This window comes from Lasioglossum baleicum, chromosome 1, assembly GCF_051020765.1.
Source record: "Lasioglossum baleicum chromosome 1, iyLasBale1, whole genome shotgun sequence".
NCBI lineage: Eukaryota > Metazoa > Arthropoda > Insecta > Hymenoptera > Halictidae > Lasioglossum > Lasioglossum baleicum.
The window spans coordinates 10,422,370-10,437,669 of NC_134929.1; the positions used below are offsets into that span (position 1 = coordinate 10,422,370).

At 42.9% G+C, this 15,300-nt stretch overlaps 1 protein-coding gene across 4 annotated transcripts in view; it reads right to left on the reverse strand.

The window, feature by feature from the left end:
- LOC143210520 (ras-related protein Rab-37) overlaps window positions 1–15,300 on the reverse strand; it is a 138,172-nt gene that overhangs the window by 106,353 nt on the left and 16,519 nt on the right. For 3 of the 4 annotated variants that reach the window (XM_076427428.1, XM_076427446.1, XM_076427437.1), the window contains 2 exons: window positions 14,589–14,731; window positions 7,020–7,289 (listed from right to left, as the gene is read on the reverse strand). In XM_076427428.1, the coding sequence (XP_076283543.1) occupies window positions 7,020–7,289; window positions 14,589–14,651 (333 nt within the window). In that variant the 5' untranslated portion in view covers window positions 14,652–14,731. The remainder of the gene's footprint in view (window positions 1–7,019; window positions 7,290–14,588; window positions 14,732–15,300) is intronic. The other variant, XM_076427496.1, reaches the window with a different exon arrangement.

The following is a 15,300-nucleotide window of genomic DNA, read 5'->3' on the forward strand; positions in this document are numbered from 1 at the left end:
GCCAGCCAACCCATTGATCGCATACATCGCTCCGCGAGCACTCGGAATAATATGTATATTCGCGAACACGACCGGGATGATCCACGTGGATCGAACCAGCAACAGCTTGCACCGTATTTCGAGGAAGCCTTGAGCATCGACGCCGTGATTAAACTGCGATTGGAAAACAGCACTGGTGCTTCACTCCTCTTCCAGAGACCTGTGTTTCAAAGGAACTTTCATAATTGTGAGAATTCACTCAGTCGTACAAGTCTTCCGCACACTTTCAAATGCAACAACTTTAAAGCGATTTTAGATAAATAATTTTTTGAATTCGACAGTGCAGCCAGTTCGTTCCTAGAATTTCAAAAATCGTAAAACAAAAAAGGTGAAGAAATTACGGAAGGATCTTTGCAAACAGTTTCTACTAAAACAATGCACGTGTCTAAATGGGTAAAAATCACGGAAGGATTTTCTGAAGTAGCAAACGTCTAAAGGTCGCATAAGAATGAAAGAAATAGTTTTTAATTCGATAGCACAGCCAGTCTTGAAATGCAAAAATCGTAAAACAAAGAATCTTTGCAACAGTTTCTACTCAAAACAATGGTACAGCAATTTTTAGTGGTGCCTCAGAGTCTCCATCCGAGTGCTAAGGGTTGAAGAGAAGACAAAGAATAGTTCTATTTGCTATGACTTTTTAAAAACCCTGCGTGCAAGTTCCGCGAGCTTGTTAACGCGCGCGTGCACTTTGAGTAGACAGTGAAATAGAGACCTCCGCGTATACGACCCATATGATCCGCGAAAACGTTTTCAGAATGTGACGGCAATTAAGGTGGGGGCCCTTAAGCCGATTCGAGGGAAGGACTGGACTGGCCGAGACCGATCGGGAGGGCGAAGTAAAACCGGTAGGGGGTCCACGGTCCCGAGCCGGTTCTTGCTTCGCATTTTCTTCAAGCGGAGTACTCACTCCTATAAGGGATAATTGAAGATCTCGGTGCTGCTGTTGCTGCCGCTCTGCCACCGTTCGCAACTCGCCTCACTGTTGCAAATCTTTCGGCAAGAAGGCAGAATGGTACGCGATCCATGCTCATGCTCTGTCGCGCGCGCGCGCGCGCGCAAACCGTGCGTTTCTTTTACGCCAACTCGATCTCGGTTTTCCTTTTCTCGAACGATCGCTCGTCACCGGATTCCCATCTGAATCGATACCCTTCTTCTCATTATTTCTTTGCCTCGCCCTCCGGATCCAGCTTCAATTACCGCATTATACGGTAATCGGTTTTTCTGACAGCCTCCGGACCGGCACTGTGAGGATAGTCAAGGCTCTCGGTTTCGTTAGTCGATTTACGAGTTCCGATTCAATTTTCCTTTCTTCACACTCTTCAGTTAACCCTTTGCACTCGGAGCTATTTTAACACGAAAATTAACACTAAGCCTGCCGAGCTCTAAAAGTAGCCGATACGTGATGCCTTATAAAAATAACATGATTCAATTTATTTGAACTTTGTGCGGTTCATATTGTAATATCTCCGCTATTAAATGTATTTATTTAATCATTTACCACGAAAGCATCTTTATAATTTCAATAATCGTGAAATAAAATGGTTTAGTGTTGAACATTTCTTCCGACCTAGAACATTTCCATTCCCTATGACTTCTCAAAAATTTGTGGATATGAAATTGGTGCAGGGTTATCCAAAAGTACCTTTAGAATGTTGAATGTTAATATCTGCCAAACGCCATGTTTGTTTCTTGTCACTTTCTTGTACTTCTAACCTACAATGATAGACAATTTTAACAATGGAGTCGTATACGATTCTAGAGCGTGTTCAAGTTATTAAAATTTATTTTGCAAATCAGTGTTCAATAAAAAATACCCATCGTAAATTACGTGATTTTTTCAAACAATTCGAAATTTAGTTAAAAAATTTGATGAAACTGGATCCGTTCACGATAAACCAAAGTCTGGCAGACCAAAAACAGCTCGTACGAATGAAAACATGGCTGCTGTTCGTGGAAGTGTTGCTAATGACCCATCAATTCCACGTCGTTCTCAAGAATTGAGCATTTCTTATGGCAGTTTGTGGCGAATTTTGCATAAAGATTTCCACTTGCATGCGTACAAAATTCCATTGACACAAGAATTGAAAGAACGTGACCATTTGCAACGCGGATTGGTTGTTAGGACATCGTTCATCTTCAGCGATGTTGCTCATTTCATATTGGATGGACACGTCAATAAGCAAAATTGTCACCATATGGGGAGATGAAAATCCAAGAGCCTTTAAAAAAAATCACTTCATCCAAAAGAAATTACTTTTTGGTGTGAATTTTGGTCGAAAGGCGTAATCGGTCCATTCTTTTTCGAAAACGAGAATGAAGATGCAGTTACAGTGAATGGTGCATGTTATAATGAAATGATTATTGATTATTTATGGCTGAAATTAAATGGAATCGACATAAGCAATGTTTATTTTTAACAAGACGGAGCTATGTCACACACAACGCTGGAAAACATCACTTTATTGCGATCGAAATTCAATGGTCGATTAATTTCAAGGAATGGTGATGTGAATTGGCCACTACGTTCGTGTGATTTGACCCCATTGGACTTTCTTCTTTGGAGTTATTTGAAAAGCAAAGTTTATGCCCACAAACCAACAACAATTCATGACCTGAAAAACAACATTAGAAATGAAATTGGTTAATTAAACGAGCAAGTATGCCAAAATGTCATCGAAAATTTTGATGTTCGAATTGATGTCTGTAAACGTGGTCGTGGTGGTCATTCGACAGATATTGTCTTTCACACATAATTGTCATGGATGATACCTGATAATTAAATAAGAAAACCGATGTTCTTCATTTTAAAAAAACTTCCTATAGTCTATTTTGAATAACCCTGTATAACACCACGTACAATACCTAAATGTTTAGTAATTGATTAGATACCGACACATTTGCGTCACCATTCGAGTGCTAAGGGTTAATGGGCATCGTTGCGGCCGCAGCGAGGCTGACTAACTTTCTAAACACGGCATTTGGATGTTTGTAATCTTGTTTCAGTCTCGTCGTGATTCAACGTGAGAATTTGCGTTGGAATTATTTATTTCATGAATACAGAATATTTTTAATTTGCGTAAAGATCCGCAGTCCAGTTGTACGCAAAGTTGACTGCTATCAAGTGGTTGAATCCTCGAGCCTCAGCTAGCACAATCGTCTTTGAATGTTCATTCGGACTGCAAACTCTATGAGTAGCAACAAGAAGGTAGACTTTTTGATTTTTCTGCTGCAACGTGCGTCGCGCGTCGGGTCGCGTCGAACTGGTTTCACGTTTCGAACGAAACCCGCGTTTATCGGGCCGATCGCTGCGCTCCCCCGATCCTCCTCTATCGACAGAGATCCAATCTGCGGCTCTCGAACGGCGAGAATCTTTAACGATCCCATTTTACGGTGATATTAACTGTAGCTACCTCCTCGCTATAAGGACTTCGAAAATTCATTCTCGGCCCGGATCGAACCAGAGAATTGAACACGGTTGAACAGCGTGGCTGATAGACTTCCAACAAGATTCGTTAACGATTCCGTTTTACGAGATCGGCAAACGTCTTTTCTTTGCTGCAGGATCGCGGAGAGTTTGCGCGAACTTACTGTTCTCAGGCAGCTTCTTCGTTTGGAGAAGGCTAGACGAATTTAGGCCAAGTATCTTAATTATTGGGTGTGCCACTTTGTGGCTACCACAAATAGTCGGTTCTCTCTACCTCTGTGTGTCAGTTTGTGAAAAATTAGAAAGAATTAATTTTTGTACGTAATAAATGTGGATTTAAAGTATTTGTGATAAAAAGGGATATGCGCAATTTAAAGTGGTAGATCGATTAAAATAATTTAAGAACATTGTTGTATTATTCTCAGATTGTTAAAATCGTTAATGGAAGAAGCTAAGAAGCACAGTTCTTATTTTGCGAAAAGTCTACTAACAAATCATGTATAAGGCCTTGTTAACTAGGTATTCATGACGAGTGGACAGCGGATCTTCATGCAAAATAAACATTTTCTTCCTGAATTGCAACATTTTTTAAATTTTCTAATATTTTGACTGTTCAAATTATGTATATGTTACGTTAAATGTGATTAATCCGCTGTCGATAAAATAGACGACACGATAAAAAAGAACGGATATTTGTTGAGAAAAGCAGCTTCTAGTGTGAGACACGATGGGGACGCGAAAGCGTGCAGGAATCGGTTATCCGAATGAACCCTGACTAACGATCCCGCAAGAACAATCCGATCGCAGGACGATATCGCGTTAAGACAGGATCCTCGGCAGTAACTGCCTCGGTTACGATCGTAAAATGCGCTCGGTCTCGTTACGCTCGGAGGCAAATCGGAAAATCGCTTCCGGTCGATCGTAAATCGGCGGCCATCCGCGTCGTGGGCGAGAAACGGTTTGAACCCTGAGATACTCTAAGGCGCTGCTGTCGTGAAAAAAAAATTCGGGAATCGAGTTAATCGGCGAGAAAGCTGCCGATTTTCACCCGGGTTTTATCTTGATCGCCGCGTATCGAGAGATCTACGGATCTGCGGGATTGCTTGCTCGCGCGGAACTGCAAACGCTTGGGATCCCATTAAGCATTCATGGAGTCGCTTGCGCCATTTTGTCTACTGGGAAGAGATATTGTTGTCGCGTCTGGTCGAACCGACGGGTTACATAATTTTACCCGACCGGCGGATACGTTGATCGTTTATCGTTCGAGAATGAACGATGTCATTATTGGTGCATATTCGCAATATTAATTCGTTGTTCGTACATACAAAGGTATACATACATATTTATACACATACATATAATTCGTACATCTGTGCAAATAAAAAGTGGGCGTAACGATATTGCTAAGTTTATTTTTCATTACACAATATGAATTTATGAATAACACCATGCTCATCACTGATACTAATCTTTCTCTTTGTCCATCTCCTATTCTTCTTATATACATATAATTCATAATTATACACTGTACTCTGTAATTATATTTTAATTGTAAAAACGAAGTACACTGTAATTTAGTCGAATAAGAGAGCAGAATTACAAACAACATTGCATTTCAATTGAATGAAGCGACTGTATTTCGAATTACGAAATAATTGAACACAATGTCATTGAATTACATTGTAATTATAATTTATCAAGCAATTCAATTGTAATTTACATAGCTCTAGATGAAAGTGATGTACTCGCATATACGAAACACTCTTTGACGAAACAGGGACTCGGTCAGACCGAACAATTCCGACAGCATCGAAGAAACGAAAACATGAATGCTATCGGAGGAGGCTTGTAGGAACGCCGCAGGGTTTGTAAAGCGAGTGAAAGAGGGTGCGGAAGATGGAAATCGAGGTAAACCGAAGAAAATTGAGTGGCATTAGAAGGCAGAAGGACCCGTGGAAGATAAAAGCCAAGGTGCAGAGAGGGGGTGGAGGGGGACGCGATGGAAGGGGGCAAGAGTAAAAAGAAGGGACAGGGAGTAGAGGGAACCGAGAGTCTCGAAGGTAGAGAAAGAGCAAGATCGCCGGCAGAAAAAGGAAGAGGGGTTCTCGGGTTCGACGGAGAGAGGACCGAGATGAATCGACGTGGAAGAGGGAGAGGGCGAGGGACCGAGCGACCGAGGGCCAAGCAGAAAAGGAAGAAGCCGAAGGAAGGACGTAGGAATCGTCTTGGGGGCCGTACCACGGGTATAGTATGGACCTCGACATTCCCGATCATTATTCCGCCGGCTTGCCACGGCGCGGGGGGAACCCGGAGAGTCCTGACCTTGGCGGGTAGGCATGACTGACCTTGTTGGTCCTACATCCGAGGAACACTCTGTGTCCCATTCATCATGCAAATGAGCCGGTAATGAATATCAAACGACGTTCTTACGGCGGATATTTTCCTCGGACGGATACATGCCGGGAATACTCGGAATATCTCGCGGGGGCCCCTTGTTCGGGATGCATCGGAGACGAGACGCGGATTCGACGAACTAAGAGAAATCTTCACTGGCCTCCGAGGCTGGCCAGCTTCTTTCTGACTCCCAGATACGGAAACTGCCACCTTCTTCGCTGCTTTCGTGACCGACGTTTCGTGGACCCTTCCTCTCTACAGTCAAAGTCAGACTAGGAGCTATCAAATAGACCTTGGCGTACTCTAAACTCCCTGACGCCGCGGTCAGGTCGTCAGAATTTGTTCGAAATTCAACAAGGAACAAAGAAGATCAACCCTACGACTCACTATGATTCGTTACTTCTTGTTTTTTGCACGTGTTTTCCGTCCTACTGTACATACAACATTTTGTGGCCAAGTATCAGTGGCGCGTTACCCTATGGGCAACTTGGGCAAATGCCCGGGGGCCCCGAGCAAAAAGGGGCCCCGAACCAAGATCCAAATTCTACGTTTTTCTCATGAAGTTATTTAGTTGGGGTTAGGGGCCTCGAAATTCTACTTTGCCCAAGGCCCCAACTAGTTATAACGCGTTACTGCCAAGTATTTAACACTAGGTGTACGGAACACTAGATACGACTATTTTACGTTGCTTTATAAAAATAACAGAAAGAAATAAACATAGAAATAAATATATTGAATAGTTCCTCATGAATGGTAATTAGAATTGTATTATTATTATTGTATTAAATTATTGTATTAAAATTGTAATTAAAAATATTTGTGCCCGTCATTTCGACGTGTCTCGTAAACCTAGTGTTAAATAGGTCCAGCCAGTGCTGCCGTGACATCATCGGCAGCAACTTCCTCGCGGTTAAACTAGGAAGAATGGTTATAAATTTAACATCCGAGAACTCTGTAATAAAGCGAAATCCAGGACGCGCATTCCATCCCGAATGGAGGCCGATACGTCGAATGGAGAATCTCTAGAATCCCTCCGCGACAAATCCACTTTTGGTATATTTTATTATGAGGACGCCGCGAGAATCGGATTCCCTCCCGCGGATCTAAATTCGATTCAGCCCCGCTGACAAGAGACGCGAATCCGAGAAGCGAATTGGCTCACCTTGTGCGCTAAGCCAGTATCCTCTTGCTTGGACCTTTTCAGCCCGTCACGGATGTCGTTGTAGTCCCTGGTTCCGGCCGAGGGGTAGCCGTAATTTTCGGTGAACACTTCCGCCGGCGGTTTGTAATCCCGGTATCCGGTTGGGGATGGAGTTGCGGTCTGAGGTGGTTCCGTGGCTCCTGGCGTTAGACCAGAATACATCGCGTCGCCTGATGTGCTGTTTTCCTCGGTATCGAATACGTCGTCGTTCACGTCCTCGCTGGTTATTATCTGGCGACAGAGAACGGCGGGGGTGAGTTTCACAGGTGAGGAACATTTTCTATTGTTTTTATAATACTATTTTAGATTACACCTACTCGTTTCGGCCATAAATCCATCAAATCCTCAAAAACTCATGATTTGTAACGTCGTTTCAAATTGAAATGTTTGGCTAGATTTGTTAATTAGAAGTGCGGTTCGATCACACAGGGAAATCTTAGGAAATAATACGGCATTGGCAGAAAAATTATTATTGTCTCTCTATATGTTCTGTTCGTTCCACATTCGATAAATCACCGTATCTCGGTATACTTAGAGTTGATTTTCTTTAATCACTTCGTCTCGACAGTAATTGGAGTGAGTTTCACAGGTGAGGAGCATTTTCTATTGTTTTCACTATTTTAGATTACACCTACTCGTTTCGACAATAAATCCATCTAATCCTCAAAAACTCATGATTTATAACGTCGTTTCAAATTGAAATGTTTAGCTAGATTTGTTAATTAGAAGTGCGGTTTGATCACACAGGGAAATCTTAGGAAATAATACGGCATTGGCAGAAAAATTGTCTCTAAATGTTCTGTTCGTTCGACATTCGATAAATTACAAAAAGAACTTTTCGCGTAACTTAATAATTGTATATTGTATCTTAGAATTTTATTTTCTTTAATCACTTCGTCTCGACAGTAATTGTGTTAATTAATCGATACTCCGGCTACGTCCTCGGATGGTTTAGAATTTGATTTTTCATTTGCTGAAAGCCTCGCTGGAGGAAAGAAAATTTCAATTCATTTCTTCGAACTTGTCGACGAGAGGGCGAATGGAATCGTATCGAATCATTTTTGTATATTGTACCTTTAAAACATGTACTTTTTGATAAAATTTTTAAGGAAAATGGCTCTCATATTAGGCTGCTTTACTATACCTGATGAGTCTGACTCGACGAAGGTTCGAAGACAGGGTTAATCGAGCGCGTTGGCTATCTCGATGGTTAACACCCAGATAGCACGCGATGTCTTAAAGACGTCTTCTTCGAGACGTCGTTTCAACATTTTAAAGACGTTTTAATGACGTACCGTTTCGTGACGTTCAGGATAGGATGGGGAGCTGGTCGGAAGCCGTTCTGAATATATTCGAGACATCTTTAAGATGTCTGAATGTCCAACAACTGACGTCTGTGAGACGCCTTTGTGTTATCTGGGCAGTGGATCCGCGGCAGTAACGGCAATTCGCAGTGGATGAGAGAGGAAGATCGGTCGCCGAGAATCGATTCCCGGATCGGGATACGTATGCCGTCCGGTTAATATTTTATTATAATCTCAAGGCCAGAGAGTGAGAGAGCGAAAGAAAGGGGGAGAGCGGGAGAGAGAAAGAGAGAGATAGAGAAGGTGGACGAGACGCGACGGTAGTCGGGGAGACAGCGTCTCTCCGAGCACGGTGAAGAAATGCTCGAGGTATACGCCCGGCCGCGATAATTCTCGACAAAACGAGGGTCGGCTGTCGCATTATCAAAGCTACCGAGAAAACCAGTTCGCAGAAGCACACCACTCGTCCGGCCGCGAACGCTGGAATAACTGTCCTTCGATCGGCCGACATCTCCATCGGTACGGTGCGGCTTGCCGCAACGACAAGCGGCCTTGTAGCAGTTAATGCCAATTAGTAAGGCGTTCTGACTTCGACGCGCTCCTAATTCCCCCCCGCGAAACCGTGAACGATCATCAACAGTAATAACCACCGGCCCCGACGATCGTTCGACTCGCGGGAAATAGGGTACGTACGAGTCCTGCCCGATCGAGAACGCTATACACGAACATACACCGGATCGTTCGCGGAACTCGCTGCGCTAATTTCGATGAAGTCGACGATGGCTCTCGCAGAAATATTTATCACGTATTTCTCGGCACGATGAACCTGGACTTCTTCTCGAGTTGCTTTGTGGAATTAGAGTTTGCAATCCCGCGGGATAGATATGGGATTTATTTCAATACAGCGGGGTCCCGCAAAATTTGCAGGATTTCGCATCACCTATTTAAGAAATGCGGGACCAAAAAATGACGCGGGATCCTGCGGGATTGCAAGCCCTCTATCTATGTGGGATAATCTTAAACTTAAATCTAAAAGATTGTGTTTTACAACATCCACATAGATCTTCCACCCAATTTATAACCTCTTTCACTGTGTGAGATTATTGAATAAATTGCAATGTCGTCGTTTTTGGCAAAATTACACGATTTTCAGTCGTGGATCGTGTGTTCCCAGAGTCCACAGAGAGGGAACAACGGAGAAGCCCCGGATTCGACTGTCCCGGAAACAATTGACTCGCTGTAGACAGTCAGACTCGATGGGTGGCCATCGAACAGAACTTCTCGGCACCGAAAAAGTGATTCGAAGGAACGTGTAATTTCTTTCAATTCGTTCGCAAGTTACCAGTAACTCGTACGCCCCAATAGTCCGTCACAAAGCGGCCATTGAAGTCGTAGAAACGCCTTGTGAGCGCGGCGAACGTGGTTGCCAGAAAGTCGGCTATTCATAGGATTAAAAGTTGATTATCATATTCCGGCCGGTCCTGTTTCACGGTTCCCCTCGGCCGATTTTCTATTTGCACCTGAATGGATTCAAATTTAAACTGTTCGTTTCTTCGAAAGAGACGACGAGGAAGGAGAAGAAGAGGGAAAGAAAGAGAAGAAGCGTAGGAGGGGAAACAGACGTCGTTTTGAAACATTCATACGTGACTTGGAAAGCTTCCCCGGCGCGAAAGAGAGATTACATCGGATTTCTTCGGCACCACTCCGCGGCAACAATACTATCATAAATCATGCATGACTCTCGTCCTCGTCTTCGCAAACATATCGATCTTACGACTGCATTTCGGCCGATATACTGAACGTCGGATAACACGGTGCGGTCCCTCCATCCGCGGCTTTGAAATTCTTGTCATCTTTCGGCGAAGAATTTGCACTCTGAAGTTACTGCATGATACACAGGCTCGTTCCCCGTTCGCATTTAGTTTATTGAAAGTCGTGGACAAGTTTATTATAATTAGACAGCGAATTTTTATGCAAAATAAAAACTTTGTACCTGAATTGCAACAAACTGGAGTGAAGTGGAAGTTCATTGTCTTTGTTAATATGTTCAATACATTAAAAATAAAAAGTAGTAGTGTTTTTAAATTATTCTAATGCATTACAATTTTTTAAAATTACACCCACATATTTTTATCATAAATGCATAAAATCTACCGTCTAATTATAATACACTCTTGTTTTATTAGAGTGAAAATCTGTTGACAATCTTGACTGAACTTGAAGAAACTCGATATTTTCTTGAGAAACAATAAATATTTTTGATAGAAAAATAGTATAATTTTTATTTAGAGTCTGTGTAGGAGACACATGCAACAATCACGTATGAATTAAGGCGATCGAGAGAGACAGTCTCCTCCCATAAATTTTTCTTTGATACATGGATCGATTATATTAATTATAGTAAACGTCTGCAGTGCCCGAAGACCGGACAGTGTTCGTACGAATTACAAATGGCGGATCGGTCGAACCCAGCCGCTTTGTCGAGTTTTACCCTTCGCCCACCCACCGCAGAGTAAATAAAAGTAGGGAGACATTTAATTACCCACGCCATTAATTAGAACGGGAAAACAATTTAGAAGTTCCCTGACTCGAGTTCATAACCACCATTAAGCGTTATATGATCCTTGGCACGACGGTTATGAATAGAATTATAGCCTGCATTTAGCGAGCCGAAGCGCCGACAAATAAAGAGGCTGTTTTCGCGTGCGACCATCCGATTATTGACCCTTTGCACTCGGAACTATTCCAATTCGAAAACCGAATTTTTTCTTCCGACCTGAAATATTTCTATTTCATATGATTTTCTTAATTTTGTCGATATAAAACTGACATAATACTTCATACAATACTTTTAGTAGTTTATTAAAATATTAAATACGTTCAGTAACTTATAAGAGCTTTAATAATTTATAGTATAAGAACTATATTGATTGCGCCTTCAAGTCACCACTCGAGTGCAAAGGGTTAACCGTGAACTGCCATTGTTTCGAGCGAATCGAAGTCGATTCACCGTTTGTCCCGATAACAGACGCGAGGAATCTTTCTGAAAATTTTCATCGGAACAAGGAGCCGACGGTTTCCATTGATAAATCGCATGGTTTCGCGGGAGACCGCGAAATATGATTCTTGTTCGAGTCGACCCAGAAAATTCAATTTCCGCGGCGCGAAAATGAAACTCGGCAGACACTCGGCGGGCGTTTCATCGTATTCACGGTAGTTGATGCTCGCTCGGATATTTCCGGGCGCGATTCCAGATTCTCCGATTCGCCTAAAAAATATCTCGTCGATTTTTGTTTCAGTTTGTGCGAGAGTTCCCGCAAAGTGACTTCGGTAGAATTTGATGCTGCAGTCACAATTTGTTTTTTTCTTTAAGTTTTAACCCTTCCCATTCAAGTGGCGACTCAGAGTCACCATAAAAAATTGCTGTATTACATCAATTTCGTATCCATAAAATGAAAAAAATCATATACAATATCGGATTATTCTAGGTCGGTAGAAATGTTTAATTGTCGAGTGTAAAATAGCTCCTACTGCGAAAGGTTAAATCGATACAAACCGTCTGGGCGGAGAAACTAAAATGAAAATAAATTCAAGTTATTTTCATTGAGCCACTACAATGTTAGAAATAAACAGGGAGAGACTGCTACGCTGTTCTTTACATAATTTTGTTAAGTAAACGTATTAACCCTCCGACGGCTGTGCCCGAGTCTATTTTGACTCAATTTGTGGCAGTTAAACTAACTGAATAGCTGTTTCATTGAGGATATCGGAAAGATTAATGTGTCTACACGAGATATTATTAAAAGTAAATTTTTAAAAATCATTAATTAGAACTGTGAACGGTCCAATGCATTGCCAATTAAATGTGTAGCTATAAAAATCGTCCGTTATTCGAGGGTTAATAGAATAAGTTAAATAGAAACGCAACGTCTATTACACTTAATTAATATCGCTCGTTTCGCGTGTTTATTTTCCGACAGAGAAGCCGGACTCCTTCAACGTGTTTATTTCTTTTCTGCGGCACGGTGCAATCTGTTTAGAATGACTGTTATTATAAGGTAGCCGAGAGGCAGCGATCGAAAATGATTAATTCCGCGTTCCAGCGAACGCGCGCCGCTCGGAACACGATCAATCACGCCGGAAGCACGACTCCCGCCACAATAATTTAATTAAACCAGCACTTCCGCCCTCGCGAGCGGCTCACCTGCGCTCCGGTCCCTGTCCCGTTCCTCTGGCCCGCCGAGAGAATGCTAATTCGTCGCTTTGCACGCCGCGCCGCGCCTAATTGGTACGTCGCCTGTATCGGAAGCGAGTCTGATAAATTCATGGGGCACGAGTGTCGTTTGTAGGCCGTTAGGGGTTGGACTACCCCTTGTTGCGGCGCGCTTTGACACGGGGCGGTCTGCACAAGGAATAGAAATGGAGGGCAGATCACCCACCTCTCGACATCCTTTGCCCACTCACCTATTTCCCGAGATCCCGCCGAATTCTTTCCTGTCTTTCTCGTCCGCGAACATCCACGATCCTTCGAACCCGATCTATTAGGCTGTCGCATATGCAATGTTCGATTTCTTTTACCGTATTAATAAATAAAAAGAGATATCGTATATAGCCGAACGTATTTACGCTGCGATTAAATAAATCCTCCACTTGAACTTTGCAATTCCGACAAAATATTGTAAACCAGCAACACGAGAAACGTAAAAATAATTTTTATGGACGATCCAAAGTGTGACGCATCAACGATCTCGATCGCGACGGATGCTCGGGACTGTCTCTTGCTGTCATAGCGTTCGAGGGGATGATTTCGCAAGCCAATTAACAGTGGCGAGTTTATCGTCGAGCAATGTGGAACCGGCCGGTCGTTGAGCAACGCGTCGTGGAAACCGGTGCGGCAGGTATTCCACGCGTCGACAGTCGTAGGTCGCGGGTCTTTACCATCCATCGTTTCGATTTGCCGGAATCGATCGAACGGTGGATCCCTTCTCGAGACGTACGCTCCTGGAAGTTTACGAGGCCCTTAGAAGCTCGCGGAGCCTCGTTTTTCGTAGCGACTTTTTTGCCGAACTCGCGCCGCGTTCCTCGCGGTCGCGCATCATTGCGGCGAGCTTTGAATATTTCCGTACGATTTCCAGAAGAAATCCTCCTTTTCCTCTTCTTGCTCGCGTTGACATAAATATGCAAATCGGAGGAGATACTGGAAGCGGGAATTCACTTTCTATGGCTAGATGTACTACCTTGGGATTGTCTCGTTAAAGAAACCGTGGCTCGAGACGGTAACGTTTCTTCGTGCGACGATTCTAAATATAAACTCGTACAATAATTTTACTGCTCTTCGGATCAAACGCATTTCTCGAGATACATCCTTTCTCCGATCTTGTGATGCACAATCTTTCTAACATAACTGCCACACTAGATTGCCGGACTCAAATCAAAATTGTCTGCATGAATTCCACGACAGAGCAGACGAACCGAAGTTTCGTTTTCTCTTTAATGATTTTAACCCGTTGCCGTAACATTTTCTTTACAGTTACAGCGATTTAACCCGTAAAATATTTTACATTCATTTACGACATTTATTTTAATGCTAAAAAGAAACGCGTTACATTCACATTTATTAGACTTTGTTCATATCTTCATCGCTCGAGCCTGACTCGTTAAAATACAGTAAAGGGGTTAATGTATGTATTTGCTTTATTTCAGCCTTACAGCTAAGAAATGTGAGTTGAATTACATTAACCCAACTTTACAGATCTATCTTATTTCACACATTCGGTCCATACCTTCTCTCACTCTTTTTCTTTGTCTCACTCATTTCTACTCTGCTTGTATCCTAATTATTACAAACCTAATTATTGCATTCTTTCCTATACCCTAACATTTGTTTTTAGTTTGGCATATTCTTTGGTATATTTATGCTCTCTTTTCTCTCTTGCTCCTCAACTTCTCCAACTTCTTCGACGTTTCTATCTTTCCTCCCGCTCACTACATCCTCGATCCTGATTTTCTCCTCCAATTACCCTGACAAGGGGTTAATGAGTTGAATACAATATGTATATTAACAATTTTAAGTGGTTTCAGCTTTTTCTACTGTTTTAAATTGTACCAAGTCGTTATTGTCATAACTGCATAAACAGTTGTTGGTTCTCGCGAAAAAAAGGCTCCGGGTCAGTCCCTCTGGCGAGGGATGTTTAACGCAGAAAATGCCCTTTCAGGGCGTACTTACGTTGAGAGACGCGGAGGCGGGGACGGTGACCATGGCAGGGACATCGTTGCTGCCACCCCTCATTTCGTCCCCTTTATGCAGTGGACGCGCTCGCACACTGCCAGCCCAGAGTCAGTGGGACGGCGGCGTGTCACATCAGATCTCTGTTAACAGAGGAAGCAACACCGTCAACGGGAGCAAGCTTGTAATTTCATTCGGGGAATTTGCCAGCGGTTCCGCGAACAGCGAAACCTTCCGCCGCCGCAGTGTTTATTACGTGCTAATTGATTCCCTTTGTCCATTTATGCGACCACATGCGAATTCAATGGGACACGGCGGCTACGGAAATAATTACATAGCTACTGTGGCTTCCTTTTTAATCAGACATCGGGAATTTATTTTGCTCCATACCACCCTCTCTTTCCGGTTCGTGCTGGCTGAATCACGGGTTACCCGATCGGATTCGATTATTCTGTTGGCACGATTGAACATTTTCGTTGCTCTTGTGTTACAGAGTTCAAAGCTTTACTCGAACTTCTCTGGTTCTGATGTTTCGATTGAGATTCATCTTTCCATTTTGTACAGTCGATGTCGATGGATATCCCGAACATGTGTAGCCAGTGCTGAGATACTGGCCAAGATTTCTCGCGCATGTGCGTCCAAAATAGTAACGTATCTATATTATGATGAGACTTCAGGACGAGAGACGCGAAATGACAAGACACGAGACCAC